Genomic DNA, 13,658 nt, shown 5'->3' on the forward strand with positions numbered 1-13,658 from the left:
AACCACAATGGCTAAGTTAGGTCAATGCAACATAGTAAACCAAACATAAACCAAAAATATAACTTGGCACAATATGAGAATCCATATCACAATAAGCAATGATTTGTTTAAACATAGTTAAATAAATGACAATTGGCTGGATTCACACACAACACTAATCCATAAACTATGCTTTACAAATCATACAACATGCTGAACCATAACCAAAACCATGTTATGGCTTAACATATTGTGTGAATCCATCCAATGTTTGGATTATTGGCAATCAAATACAAAAGTCTTAAACTGAGACTGAGTTATTTTGCATAGTGATATCTGATATGTGTCAGCCAAGCTTAAGGATGTGAGCCACATGGGTTTTTTTTTAGTGTATCTCAGCTGATACATGTGGAGGGAAGGACAATGGAGCAGTATTTATAGATCAAAGTTTGCTGTTGAGGTCACTGGAAAGAAAGGATTATGATCTAGGCGTATTAGTAGGAAAGGACACAAAGACTGAGAACAAATGGAATTCAACATTTTGAGGTGGCTTGGAGACATTATAGGAGACCTGTGTTAGTCTATGGTAGCCAAAAATCAAAAGGAGTCTGCATCAGAGTCAAGTGGGTCAGAAGAAATGAGTTGTCATGTACAGCCTGGCTACAACCTTTACAACTGTATTTGTTCTGCCCATGTGACAGAGATGGAATCAAATCAGGCATTCAGGAGGCTGAACTACCCAACAAATGAGATCAACAGAGCCAGAGCCACTTATTATTAAACCCATATTGGACAGTGACACTGAACTTTCTCAGGCACTGGATGACAGGTCCATGCTTGCATACAGACAACCGCCCAAACTAAAACATTCTTCCAAGCAATCAGAAACAACAGAAAAATGACTAACATGGGAACCAGATTCTGCAACAAACTCAGATGTCTACTTCGCCCCCACATTTATGCCAACAGCACCATCATAGGCCCCTTCACAGCCAAGATTAGAGAAGCCTTCACATGCTCTTCCTCTGATGTGAGATATGCCAACATTTGCCAGTAATGCCCCTGTGGATAGGACAAACAGGTCACTTCATGCAAAAGAATGAATGGGCACAAGTTTGACATCAGGACTCAAACAAGGACAAAGTAACACATCATTTTAACCTCCCAGAACACTCCAAAGTAGCTATTCTGGAACAAAGGAATTTTACCAGCACAATCAAGTGAGAGACTGCTGAATGCATCAGTAGTTTAAGGCTATCTCAGAAGATCTTAAAAAGCACAAAAGGTTTTTAACATGTTACAATTGTTAATTGATTGTAATCGGTCCCACATGTAAGCTGCATCTGCATAATCACTCTGTCTTTCTTCCCTTCTTTTTCCTCCCCACCTCATCCTGATTTAAATCCTATATTGGTTTAGCCACTTCCTGCATCTGATGAAGTGAGCTGTAGTTCACAAAAGTGTATGCCTTTTAATAAAATGTCTTAGCTGAAAAAGGTGCAACCAGATTCCTTCTGATTTTAGGTGACTTGTGTAAATAATTCCAATGGTTTGGCTCAGGATATTTTAGAATGGTGTCCTTTTCTGTTATAATTTGTACCATGCAGGAAATCTACACCCCCAGGCTCCAGAATATACGCATTGTACAGCATGTTGTGCATTGCAGAATTCCCTTATTCTTTATTTTTTGACCTGCCAACTATCGAAGTATCTTGGTAGTTTACTTACTAGACACAGAGTAGAGAGGTGGATTTCTGTTATGAAATGTCATTAGCTTTTCACCAAAGTTATTTTCTTGGTTAAAAAACAAAAAAAAAATAGGGAGAATTTGGCTGAGAATATCTGCATTTTTATAAACTACTGAACAGAATGCTTTATGCATCTTAGAACTGTCCTTAGTCCCGTGCCCATTAGGTGGAGCCATAAAGCCTATATAGATTCTGCTACAAATTAAACATTGTCAACAGGAGGAGAATGTACAAAGTGGAAGCTAGTTAGAGATTACTGGAGAGGACATGCCCCCTCTCTCAGCCCATAACGGTATTTGGAACCCCAAATCTGTTAGTCCAAATGGACAGGATAGTTGGAACGTGCAGCAACCTTTGTCTCAACAGAAGAGAGGAATGGAGAACAAAAGATAATACTGAACACTTAACGCACGTACTGTATCTATACTGGTTAAGTTCACACATTATGCACACTGATAGTGCTGCGTGAATTATATATTGCCAGTTGGTGTTTGCAATCAAATGCATGTGGAATGGTCAGTGTTTCAGCCAGACAGCTGTACCGCAATCCCAAATTCTCCATTCCGTTCTTTCTGTGCCCTGATTTTACATGCCTTCTGTAAGCAATCAATCAGCATTCCATATCGCAGTTATAATGCTCAATTGTATTGGCTGTTTTAATTATTTAGTAGTTGTAGTTCCTGTGGTTTCATTATTTAAGGATCACCACACTGACTGACCTTGTAAGAGGAGAGCTGTATTGGTCTGTGGGGGCAAAAAATCAGGAGTCTGGTAGCAACTTTTCTGACCAACAAATGTTATTAAAAGGCATAAGCTTACAAACACTTATGCCTTTTCATAAAATTCGTTGGTCAGAAAAGGTGCTACCAGTCTCCTGATTTTTTTCACACTGGCTGAGTTTACACATCATGCTGAGCTGTAGTTTGCTTGCCATGGCTTGCTGTATAGATCACAATTAGCTGTTTTCGTACATCGCGCTAAGCCATGTACCATGGGTTATATTCCACAATGGATGTTTTTATATAATACCTTAAGCCAAAATCTGAGAGACCCCCTGATAGTTGGATTCATGCATCACACTAAGTCAAAATGTGATGCACGAAGGAGCCTAACCATTGCAGCATGGAATCTTTGGTTTATGATTTCGTTTGCAGTGCAAACGTAGCCAATTGTGGTTAGCATAAATGTAAGCTTTAGGGTGCCCCTGGACACCAATGTAGCCCCAGATACCTCACTGGTCCATACTAGGCTCATTTTCTGATATTTTGAACATACAGTACTTTCAATTTAAGAAATAAATAGGAGGCTAGCTTGCTGTATAGCAAAGCATCCGCATCTAATGTCATATTCATTTGCAGGCGTGAAGCTTTTGTGGGGAGCCATTTTGCCTTCCCATAAGTGGGTATTTTGCAACTGGTCAGGCCCAGCATGGCAACCAATTTGAGTATAGGTAGATCTCCCATGAATGTCATGTTGTGAGCCTCCCAACTTGTTCCCTTAATTCCTATGGTGACCCTAGCTTGAAAAGGTTGCTTGTCCCTATTACAGCATAATGCGTGAAGGTAGCTTGTGCTGAAGTATAATACATCAATAGTTTTGGAGAATGAGTTTGCTTTTAGTGTACAGTATAACATTCAAGGGCTCATATGTCTCAACTACATTGTTCCTTGCTCTTATACCAATACCCTATCTGGGTGTTTTGGCTATGGTGGTGCAAGATGGCAAATATTGTTGTTCTGCAGGGGCATTTGGGCATAATTTTATCTAGTTTGTACCCCCTTGTCAGAGCAATGGATTCAAAGCATGTAGTTTTACACAGATGTTTTGCATATCTTTCACTTTGTTGTTGTTTTATTTATTTATTCAATTTGGATGCTGCCTGACTCCAACCAACTCTTGGCTTTATGAAGCTATTTAGAGAACACCATGAACAGTCTGTTCTAAAGAGCTGTATCTGTTTAGAGCCTGTTTAGAGCCAGAATTATCTACCTTGGGCAACTGAAGAACAATGGACAATTTGCCTTGGTTGTCAATGAAGTTAAAACAAAACCTCACCATGGGGTGAGGTAACATCAGTATGCTGATGATGCCCAATTATACATCTCTGCCCTGGCGAATTAAGCGATGCTGTGGATGTCTTATCCCAGTATCTGGCGTCTGTGAGGGCCTGGATGGGGAACAACAGGCTTCAGCTGAACCCTGGCAAGACTGAGTGGCTTTGGGTTTTGGGTACTTCCGGTTCCAGGACTATGCCATCTTTCGTGCTGGATGGGGTTGTATGGCCCCAGATAGACCCGGTGCTCAACCTGGGCTCCTCCTGGACTCATGACTCCTGCTTAAAGAGCAAGTGGCAGTTGTGGCTAAGAGGGCCTTTGCATAGCTTTGTGTTATGCACCAGTTGCTCCCATTCCTGTATTGGGAGGCTCTGCTCACAGTCACTCATGCCCTATTCACCTCCAGACTGGATTACTGTGATGCGCTTTACATGGGATTGCCCTTGAAGAGTATCCAGAAGCTTCAGCTGGTGCAAAATGTGGTGGTGTGGGCAGTTATGTGTGCTTCTAGAACAGCACGTGTTACACCTCTGCTCTGCAAGCTGCATTGGTTGCCAGTCTGCTTCTGGGTCCAATTCAAGATTCTGTTTTTGACCTTTAAAGCCCTTCATGGCATGGGGCCAGGTTATTTGAGGGACTGCATCTCTTAGATTACTTCTGCCCATCCCATCAGATCCAGTAAGAGAGACATGCTACAGGCCCCGTCAGTCAGGGAACTACACTTGTAGGTCTGAGGAGGCGGGCCTTCTCTGCCATGGTGCTTTATGGAACATTGTCCCACCTGAAGTGAGGTCATCTCCATCCCTACTGATTTTCCAGAAGTCCCTCAAGACCTGGCTATGTCATCTGGCCTGGGGATCTCAGGGACCGGTGAAATCTTTAGGTGGCTCCCTTGCTGATCTAATCTCTGTATGTTTTATGTTTTTAAAATACTTTTTAAATTTGATTGCTTTTAACATGTTTATTGGTTTTATATTTTTTGCTGTACGCCACCCAGAGTTACTTCTTGTGAGTTGGGTGGCCACATAAATTTGATAGATAAATAGATAAATAAATTGGAATGAGCATTGTTTTAAGCAAGAGACTTTTGCCTCTTTATAATTTTTAACTCATTTAGTTCAGCTATAATTGAGACTTTATGACCCTACAGCAGAGTTTCTTAACCTTAGTAACTTTAAGATGTGTGGACTTCAATTCCCAGAATTCCCCAGCTAAGATTGAGAAACACCGCACTAGAGAATTGTGACTGGAACTTCCGATTTATGCTTACCATATTTGGGCAGCAGAAATCCAGATGACCACTAGATGGCAGGGGAGAGTTTTCAGTGGGTCTTTGTTGCTTTCATGTCATCATCTGGGTTTCTGCTGCCCAAATATGGTAGGCTGACTAATTACATTTGCATTCGTGGGCAAGTGGGAGAAAAATGGGGAAAGGGAAGAACAGCAGGGGAAAAAGAATATGTAAAAGTAATGGGTAAGCAGCCAGTTTATGACATTTCCTTTACAAATGTCCTCTTCACATTTTATGTATTGACCATTAATCTTGGTTTGGTTTGGTTTCTGTTCCACGGAAAATGGTTTAGTGGTTTAAATTCTGAGGAAAATTACTGTTAGAATTGTATGCCTCTCCTGGCATTGACTGTCGTTTGCTTAGCTATTTGAAACTATTTAAATCACATTTGGAACAGCCTGTTCTAAACAGCTGTATCTTTTTAATTTAATGATATAATTTCTGGAAAGAAATTATGTTAGAGTTCTATGTCTCATCTTCCATTAAGGGCTATCTATGTAGTTAATGCATAATTCTAATTCCATCCTCAGTGAAGAACTAAGTGGAATACTTTGTGATATGTAGTTTGCAACAGAGATTATTAGATATGATTGGGTAGGCTTAAGTGTAACTCTGAAAACTAGATGATTAATAGGTCCTTGTAAGGTTGGGACCATTTATAGCTTTAGATTTGCTGTGTTTTACCATTTGACCTGAACAGTATGCTAAGAAGCATGACATCTGTAAATCTGTTGACACAGTATTTTGGTTTTCTAGAAGAGAGTTCAGCTAAGTACATGACTTCACAGGAGGACTCTTGCCAATGTCAAAATGTTTCTAAACCACCAAGAGCCCTAAGATTGTGATGGTCTAAAAATCTAATAAATAAAAATGACATACTGTACTTACATTAATTTTTTTAGTTTCCACACTGTTGTCTATACAGTTACTACTGAAGCTGGATTGATATGCACTGAAGTTTATGTTGGCTCATCTGATTAAGGATGAAATCTTACATATCATATGCTTACATATGAGTAAACCCATTGGGCACAAGGAAACTTACTTTTGAGAAGTCATACCCAAAGCTGCATGGTTTTGTTGGCTAAGAAGTAAAAATGTTACAATGGTAAGATGTACATGTCCATTCCTGTGTATAAATTTCACTTTCCTATCTGCTATGAAAATACCTTAATTATTTTAAGACTATTGTCACACTGAGAGCTGGAAGGCACTTCCAGTGCTACTTGTTTTTTTCAGTCCAGATATTTGGACATGTAAAAACAAATGCAGGTTTATTTTTTCTGAAGTAAAAACTCCACTCATTCTCACACCCACACATTCCTTGCAAACTCAAAGTCTAGCTGGCTAGATTAGGTTTGAGAAGAACCAAAGTGGAATAATCACACAGAATGCTTCATCTCTGTGATAGCTCCCAGTGATTATGGGTCCCATAACAATATTATATTTTCAACAAGCTTGTCCAGTCCATCAAAGTTTGGTCACCCTGGCACTTTCCTCATACCTGCTGGTACTTTTTCACCAGAATGTAATTGCTTCATCCAGTCACATGTGAACTATCTGTTGTTTTGCGAACCATATTTTGTTGTGTTTTGAAACTCTTCATTCTTGTACCTTTCTACCTGGTGCAGAAGCTGAAATCTTCCTGAGCAAATACTTCTGTCTTTTTGGCTTGCTTTGCATAGCATATTCCATTTTCCATGTGTGTCCATTCAAACATATATGGCATAAAGCTACACATTATCACTAAACCATGGAATTATATATCTATTGTCATTATATGCTAATGACAATATACTGGCATTGATATACTGATGAGAGCCAGTTTGGTGTAGTGGTTAAGGCATCAGGCTAGAAACTGGGAGTTCTAGTCTTGCCTTAGGCACAAAGCCAGCTGGGTGACCTTGGGCCGGCCAGTCTCTCCCAGCCCTAAGAAGCAGGCAATGGCAAACCTCTTCTGAAATTTTGCCAAGAAAACTGCAGGGACTTGTCCAGGCAGTTGCCAGGAATCAACATTCACTTGAAGATACAAATTTCTCTCTGTGTGTGTGTGTACATACATACACACTGATCTATGGTTCTTTAATACATGGTTCACATATTCTGACATTTCTCCTCTTGCTATCTTTATAAATAATGGTGTCAAAGAGAAGCATCTACAAGTTATGATATCAATGTCATTGAAGTTGTTGTTGTTGTTTGTTGTTTAGTCGTTAAGTCGTGTCCGACTCTTCGTGACCCCATGAACCATATTGCGCCAGGCCTTCCTGTCCTTCACTGCCTCCCTGAGTTTGCTCAGTTTCATGCTCATTGCTTCAGTGATGCTATCTAACCATCTCATCCTCTGCCGTCCTCTTCTCCTTTTGCCTTCAATCTTTCCCAGCATCAGGGTCTTCTCCAAAGAGATCTCTCTTCGCATTAGGTGACCAAAATATCTGAGCTTGAGCTTCATTATCGATCCTTCCAATGAGCAATCAGGGTTGATTTCCTTTAAGACTGACTGGTTTGACCTCCTAGCAGTCCAGGGGACTCTCAAGAGTCTTCTCCAGCACCACAGTTCAAAGGCATCAATTCTTCAGCGCTCGGCCTTTTTTATGGTCCAGCTCTCACAGCCATACATTACTACTGGAAAAACCATAGCTTTGACTATGCGGATCTTTGTCGGCAAGGTGACGTCTCTGCTTTTTAATATGCTATCTAGGCTTGCCATAGCTTTCCTCCCAAGGAGCAAGCGTCTTTTAATTTCATGGCTGCAGTCTCCGTCTGCGGTGATCTTGGAGCCCAAATAAATGAAGTCTGTTACTGCTTCCATTTCTACCCCTTCTATTTGCCAGGAATTGATGGGTCCAGATGCCATGATCTTAGTTTTTTTAATGTTGAGTTTCAAGCCAGCTTTTGCACTCTCCTCTTTCACCCTCATCAAGAGGCTCTTTAGTTCTTCTTCACTTTCTGCCATTAGGGTGGTATCGTCCGCATATCTGAGGTTGTTGATGATTCTCCCTGCAATCTTAATTCCGGCTTGTGATTCTTCCAGCCTGGCATTTCTCATGATGTACTCTGCATATAGGTTAAATAAGCAGGGTGACAGTATACAGCCTTGTCGTACACCTTTCCCTATTTTGAACCAATCGGTTGTTCCATGACCGGTTCTAACTGTTGCTTCTTGGCCCGCATACAGATTTCTCAGGAGATAGGTAAGGTGGTCTGGTATTCCCATCTCTTTAAGAATTTGCCACAGTTTGTTGTGATCCACACAATCAAAGGCTTTTGCATAGTCAATGAAGCAGAAGTAGATATTTTTCTGGAACTCTCGTGCTTTCTCCATGATCCAGCGAATGTTGGCGATTTGATCTCTAGTTCCTCTGCCTCTTCGAAACCCAGCTTGTACATCCGGTAGTTCTCGGTTCATGTATTGCTGAAGCCTAGCTTGTAGGATTTTGAGCATAACCTTGCTAGCATGTGAAATGAGTGCAATTGTGCGATAGTTTGAGCATTCTTTGGCGTTGCCCTTCTTTGGAATTGGAACGTAAACTGACCTTTTCCAATCCCGTGGCCACTGTTGCGTTTTCCAAACTTGCTGGCATATTGAGTGCAGCACTTTAACACCATCATCTTTTAGTATTTTAAATAACTCAGCTGGAATACTGTCATCTCCACTAGCTTTGTTGTTAGCAATGCTTCCTAAGGCCCACTTGACTTCACTCTCTAGGATGTCTGGCTCAAGGTCAGTGATCACACCAGCGTGGACATCAGGGACATTAAGATCTTTCTTGTATAGTTCTTCTGTGTATTCTTGCCACCTCTTCTTAATCTCTTCTGCTTCTGTTAGGTCCCTGCCTTTTTTGTCCTTTATCATGCCCATCTTTGCACTAAACGTTCCTTTCATATCTCCAATTTTCTTGTAGAGATCTCTAGTCTTCCCCATTCTATTGTTTTCCTCAATTTCTTTGCATTGTTCATTTAAGAAGGCCTTCTTATCTCTCCTTGCTATTCTCTGGAAATCTGCATTCAGTTGCTTATATCTTTCCCTTTCACCCTTGCTTTTCGCATTCCTTCTTTCCACAGCTATTTGTAAAGCCTCATCAGACAGCCATTTTGCTTTCTTGCATTTCTTTTACTTTGGGATGGTTTTAGTTGCTGCCTCCTGTACAATGTTACGGACCTCCATCCATAGTTCTTCAGGCACTCTGTCTACCAAATCTAATCCTCTAAATCTATTCATCACCTTCACTGTGTACTCACAAGGAATATGATCTAAGTCATACCTGAGTGGTCTAGTGGTTTTCCCTACATTCTTCAATTTAAGCCTAAATTTTGCAGTAAGAAGCTCATGATCTGAGCCACAGTCAGCTCCTGGTCTTGTTCTTGCTGTCTGTATAGAGCTTCTCCATCTTTGGCTGCAAAGTATATAATCAATCTGGTTTCGGTATTGACCATCTGGTGATGTCCATGTGTAGAGTCGTCTCTTGTGTTGTTGGAAAAGAGTGTTTTCTATGACTAGCTTGTTCTCTTGACAGAACTCTATTAGCCTTTGCCCTGCTTCATTTTGTACTCCAAGGCCAAATTTGCCTGTTATTCCGATTACTCCTTGACTTCCTACTTTAGCATTCCAATCCCCTATGATGAAAAGGACATCTTTTTTTGGTGCTAGTTCTAGAAGGTGTTGTAGGTCTTCATAGAAGCGGTCAACTTCAGCTTCTTCAGCATCAGTGGTTGGGGCATAGACTTGGATGACTGTGATATTGAATGGTTTGCCTTGGATACGCACTGAGATCATTCTGTCGTTTTTGAGGTTGTACCCCATTACTGCCTTTCCCACTCTCTTATTGACTATGAGTGCAACTCCATTTCTTCTAAGGGTTTCTTGCCCACAGTAGTAGATATAATGGTCACCCGAATTAAATTCACCCATTCCCGTCCATTTCAGTTCGCTGATTCCCAAGATGTCGACGTTCAATCTTGTCATCTCATGTTTGACCACATCCAGCTTGCCTTGGTTCATAGATCTTACATTCCAGGTACCTATACAATATTGTTCTTTACAGCATCGGACCTTCTTTTCGCTTCCAGATACATCCACAGCTGAACGTCCTTTCGGCTTTGGCCCAGCCGCTTCACTCTTTCTGGAGCTACTTGGAAATGCCCTCCGCTCTTCCCCAGTAGCATATTGGACACCTTCCGACCTGAGGGGCTCATCTTCCGGCATCATATCGTTTAGCCTTTTAACATTGTCCATGGGGTTTTCTTGGCAAGGATACTGGAGTGGGTTGCCATTTCCTTCTCCAGTGGACCACATTTTGTCAGAACTCTCTGTCATGACCTGTCCGTCTTGGGTGGCCCTGCACGGTATAGCTCATGGCTTCACTGAGTTACACAAGCCCCTTCGCCACGACAAGGCAGTGATCCATGAAGGGGGTCATCGAAGTTCCACCCCTTTTTGTATGTATTGCACTATCTTGACTTTTATGACCTGCAGATGCCCCTAGTATCATATAGATTAATAAATCTAAATCTAAAATCTATATGATTAATACAATAAAGTGTATCTTTTGAGATATAAATAGCTTTTATTCTACTGTAATGAAGAAACCCATGTCTCTAATATATAATCATAAAACAGGATGCCTAACAATATTGGTAATATAATTGAGTATTAATCATGTTTTGGCAATATGATACAACTTGGTTGAGGGTCTACTTCCTGCTCTGGCAATAAGGAGGCTACAAGAAGATTCTTTTCCCATGTTGATAGTACAATCCTGCTTAAGCATATCTTACCAAGGATATGCCAACTTTCAGAGTGTTGGTGGTATCCCACCCCTTGAAGTGTTGTTTTGCATTTCTGCCCATGTGCATTGTGCATTGGGCCATCCAAATTGTAGTGCTTAGCATTAGATGCACCCTATTATTTTAGGTCAAAAGGTTTATGTTCCACAGCATGACAACACAGGACAGTTTCATAAAATACAATCTTGTGTGCTTAACTATTGTGTAATTTTACAGATCTCTTCCGTTTGCTTTTCATCAGTAATCATAGTTGGTCAACCATTCTTTTGGAGCTTAACTTTCCATGTACATCTAAACAGCGGCAATTACCACACAAACTTTTCATTTTAAAACCTGCACTTCTTCATACCTGGGCAAGTGTACAGGTAGTCCTTGTTTAGCAACCGCAAATGGGACAAGCAACTTTAAGTGAAGTTAAGTGAAGCTGTCAATAAGTGAAACCACAACTGTGCTTATGATCTTACTTCAGCTTTCCTTTGCTTTATAGACCTGCAAAGGTCATAAATGCGAGGATTGGTTGCAAAGTTACTTTTCATCACCCTTGTAACTGTGATCAGTGTATGAGACAGTCACTAACCAAGGACTACCTGAAAATGCGTTTATCAGAAAAAGGAATCTGAAACAGACTGTATGATCACTTCATTCTCCTGTAGTTGCACCACTGTGTTGTGGCCTCTGCAGGTGTTCACACTATAAACAAACACAAATAACATTTTAACCTTCTCCTGTTTCTTCATCAGTCATAGCTCTAAGCATTTGCACGTGACACTTTGTATTATTACTCAACAGATACTATCCTATGAAACTATAACATATTTTGGTTTAGGAGTCGTGTGCTAGATGAATCTAGCTTTCCATGTCTTTTTCAACATTTTTTTTTTTTTTTAAGAGAATCTGATCACTGTCTAGTTTAGCTCAAGATTGATGCGGCCACTGCATTGTTTTCAAGGTAGCTTACCAGGCAATCGTTTTATGGTTCAAAAGTCTTGCCAGGCAAAAATGTCAGTGACTGACCTGTATTCCCCTGCATCCTATTTTTCCCTTTTAGGAAGACAGAGACTTTCCCTCTTTCCAGTCATCTGGGACGTCATGTGTCCTCCAGGATTTCTCAGAAGTAACGAAAAGAGGCTTGGCCAAACCACCAGCAAGTTGTTGCAGTCCCCTAAGAGGCAATCCATCCAGACCGGGGGATCTGAAGTCCCTGCCTACACCGCTAGCGTAATGCGTGAATCCAGCCACTGCCTCCAACAATGAGCTAGACCGAGCAATTCTTCCCTTCTCTAGCAAAGCATTCGAGACGACATGCAAGACCGAAAGGTCGATCCCCGGCGGAAGAAAGGCGGCAGCGGGGGCTGCCGGCAAAGGCAGAAGCCCGGCGTCTCCTCCGAGCAGCGTCCCCGCGCTCGGGGGAGGAGCTCTCGCGCAGCCAAGCGCGGCGCCCAGCCCTCTGGGTACCTTCAGCGAGCCCGGCCAGCCGGAGGAGGCGGCGCGTGAGGAAGTGACTTCAGCCGGCGGCGCTTGCAAGCGTGGAGAAGGAGATCTCCGGCGCGCGGCTCGCCCACGTTCCTGCTCAAAGGCGCTCGAGGCTGCGGCGCTGGTCATGGCAGTCGCGGCTGCTTCTACCTTCAGGGTCCTCCGTGGAGTGGCAGGGAAAGACAACGTGGGCAGGACGGCGGCGGCGGCAGCTGCTGTCCCTTTTCCCGATCTCTCCGCCGGGCTTTCCCTTTGGAGCGGCAGCGGCTTAAAAGCCCAGCCGTACTGCACGCTGGCTCCGCAGCAGCAACAGCAGCCCTCCGCTCCGCCTCCGGATATGAAAAGCTACCTGTGGAAAAGCTACAACGAGGCCAAAAGAGTCACGAAAGGTGAGAGAGGTTCGGGGCTGGGGCTGGGGCTGAAGGTTGTCCGTAGGAGGAGCGCGCTCGGCGCCGGTGCCTGTTGCGCGTTTTAGCTCCAGGCAGCTTTGTGGCTTGGAAAAGAAAGCTTCCGGCTTCCCTCGCCGCCCCTCCAGGATTGCAGAAAGGGGGCCTGCTCCTCCTCCTCATCATCTCACTTCCCTCTTTTGTCCCTCTTCATTTTGGCGGACTCCGAGCTTTAAAAAAAATCTTGCCCGACGGTGCGGGGTGATGCGCTTCAGCTTCAGTGTGGGGAAAGCGATCTCCTTGGCCAAGGTCATCGAGGCGCAGGTTCGTCGCCCTGCAGCGGTTTGAACCTCGAATCTGCATGTGGAGCAGGGGATAAACCGGGCTATGTTGGTGGTACTAGATTTGTAGGTAGTCAGCGAGGATGCCCACACATACACATCCTGCCCTCGGTCGATGAGAAAATTGGAGTGTTTTTATTAGGTTGGGATGTTCTGATGGAAGAATGGTGTGCTTTGTTCAGTGTTTTTATATATTCAGAACTCTTTAGTTCTTTGTGTTTGCCTTCTGCATCAAGTGTTGGTTGGCAGATCTTAGGGTTTTAATAAAACTGTCTTGCCAACCTCAAATCTGTCCACCCCGTATAATATATAAAGAAATGGACTTGGGAAACCCATAGTAAGTCATTAGCAGATCCCCCTGCCTGTGGGTATTACTTCAAGAAAACTGTGGGAGGAAAAAGAGTTAAACATCCTCCTTGCTTAGTTCTGTGGCTGCAGCATAAATTGCAGCTCCAGAGGTTGTTTTAATGCTTATTTTTAAATAAAATTGGACTATCCAATCAGAATCTTCCCCATTGCAAAAGCTTTGATTTGCTTCTGCTGTTTCATAAGCAAGGTAAGGATTACTAGGAGCCTTAAGTAGGACTGCAAGCAAATGT

General features: G+C 42.4%; 1 protein-coding gene across 2 annotated transcripts in view; it reads left to right on the plus strand.

Moving 5' to 3' along the window:
- Window positions 1–12,109: 12,109 nt before the first annotated feature.
- NT5DC3 (5'-nucleotidase domain containing 3) overlaps window positions 12,110–13,658 on the plus strand; it is a 33,809-nt gene continuing 32,260 nt past the window's right edge. Inside the window, exon 1 of one of the 2 annotated variants that reach the window (XM_088141107.1) lies at window positions 12,110–12,721. In XM_088141107.1, coding sequence (XP_087997233.1) covers window positions 12,460–12,721 — 262 coding nt within the window. In that variant the 5' untranslated portion in view covers window positions 12,110–12,459. The remainder of the gene's footprint in view (window positions 12,722–13,658) is intronic. The other variant, XM_088141106.1, reaches the window with a different exon arrangement.

This window comes from Python bivittatus, unplaced genomic scaffold (assembly GCF_059951505.1).
Source record: "Python bivittatus isolate LINGU-HERP-01145 unplaced genomic scaffold, Pbiv_v1 ctg000330_np1212, whole genome shotgun sequence".
In the NCBI taxonomy this organism is placed as follows: domain Eukaryota; kingdom Metazoa; phylum Chordata; class Lepidosauria; order Squamata; family Pythonidae; genus Python; species Python bivittatus.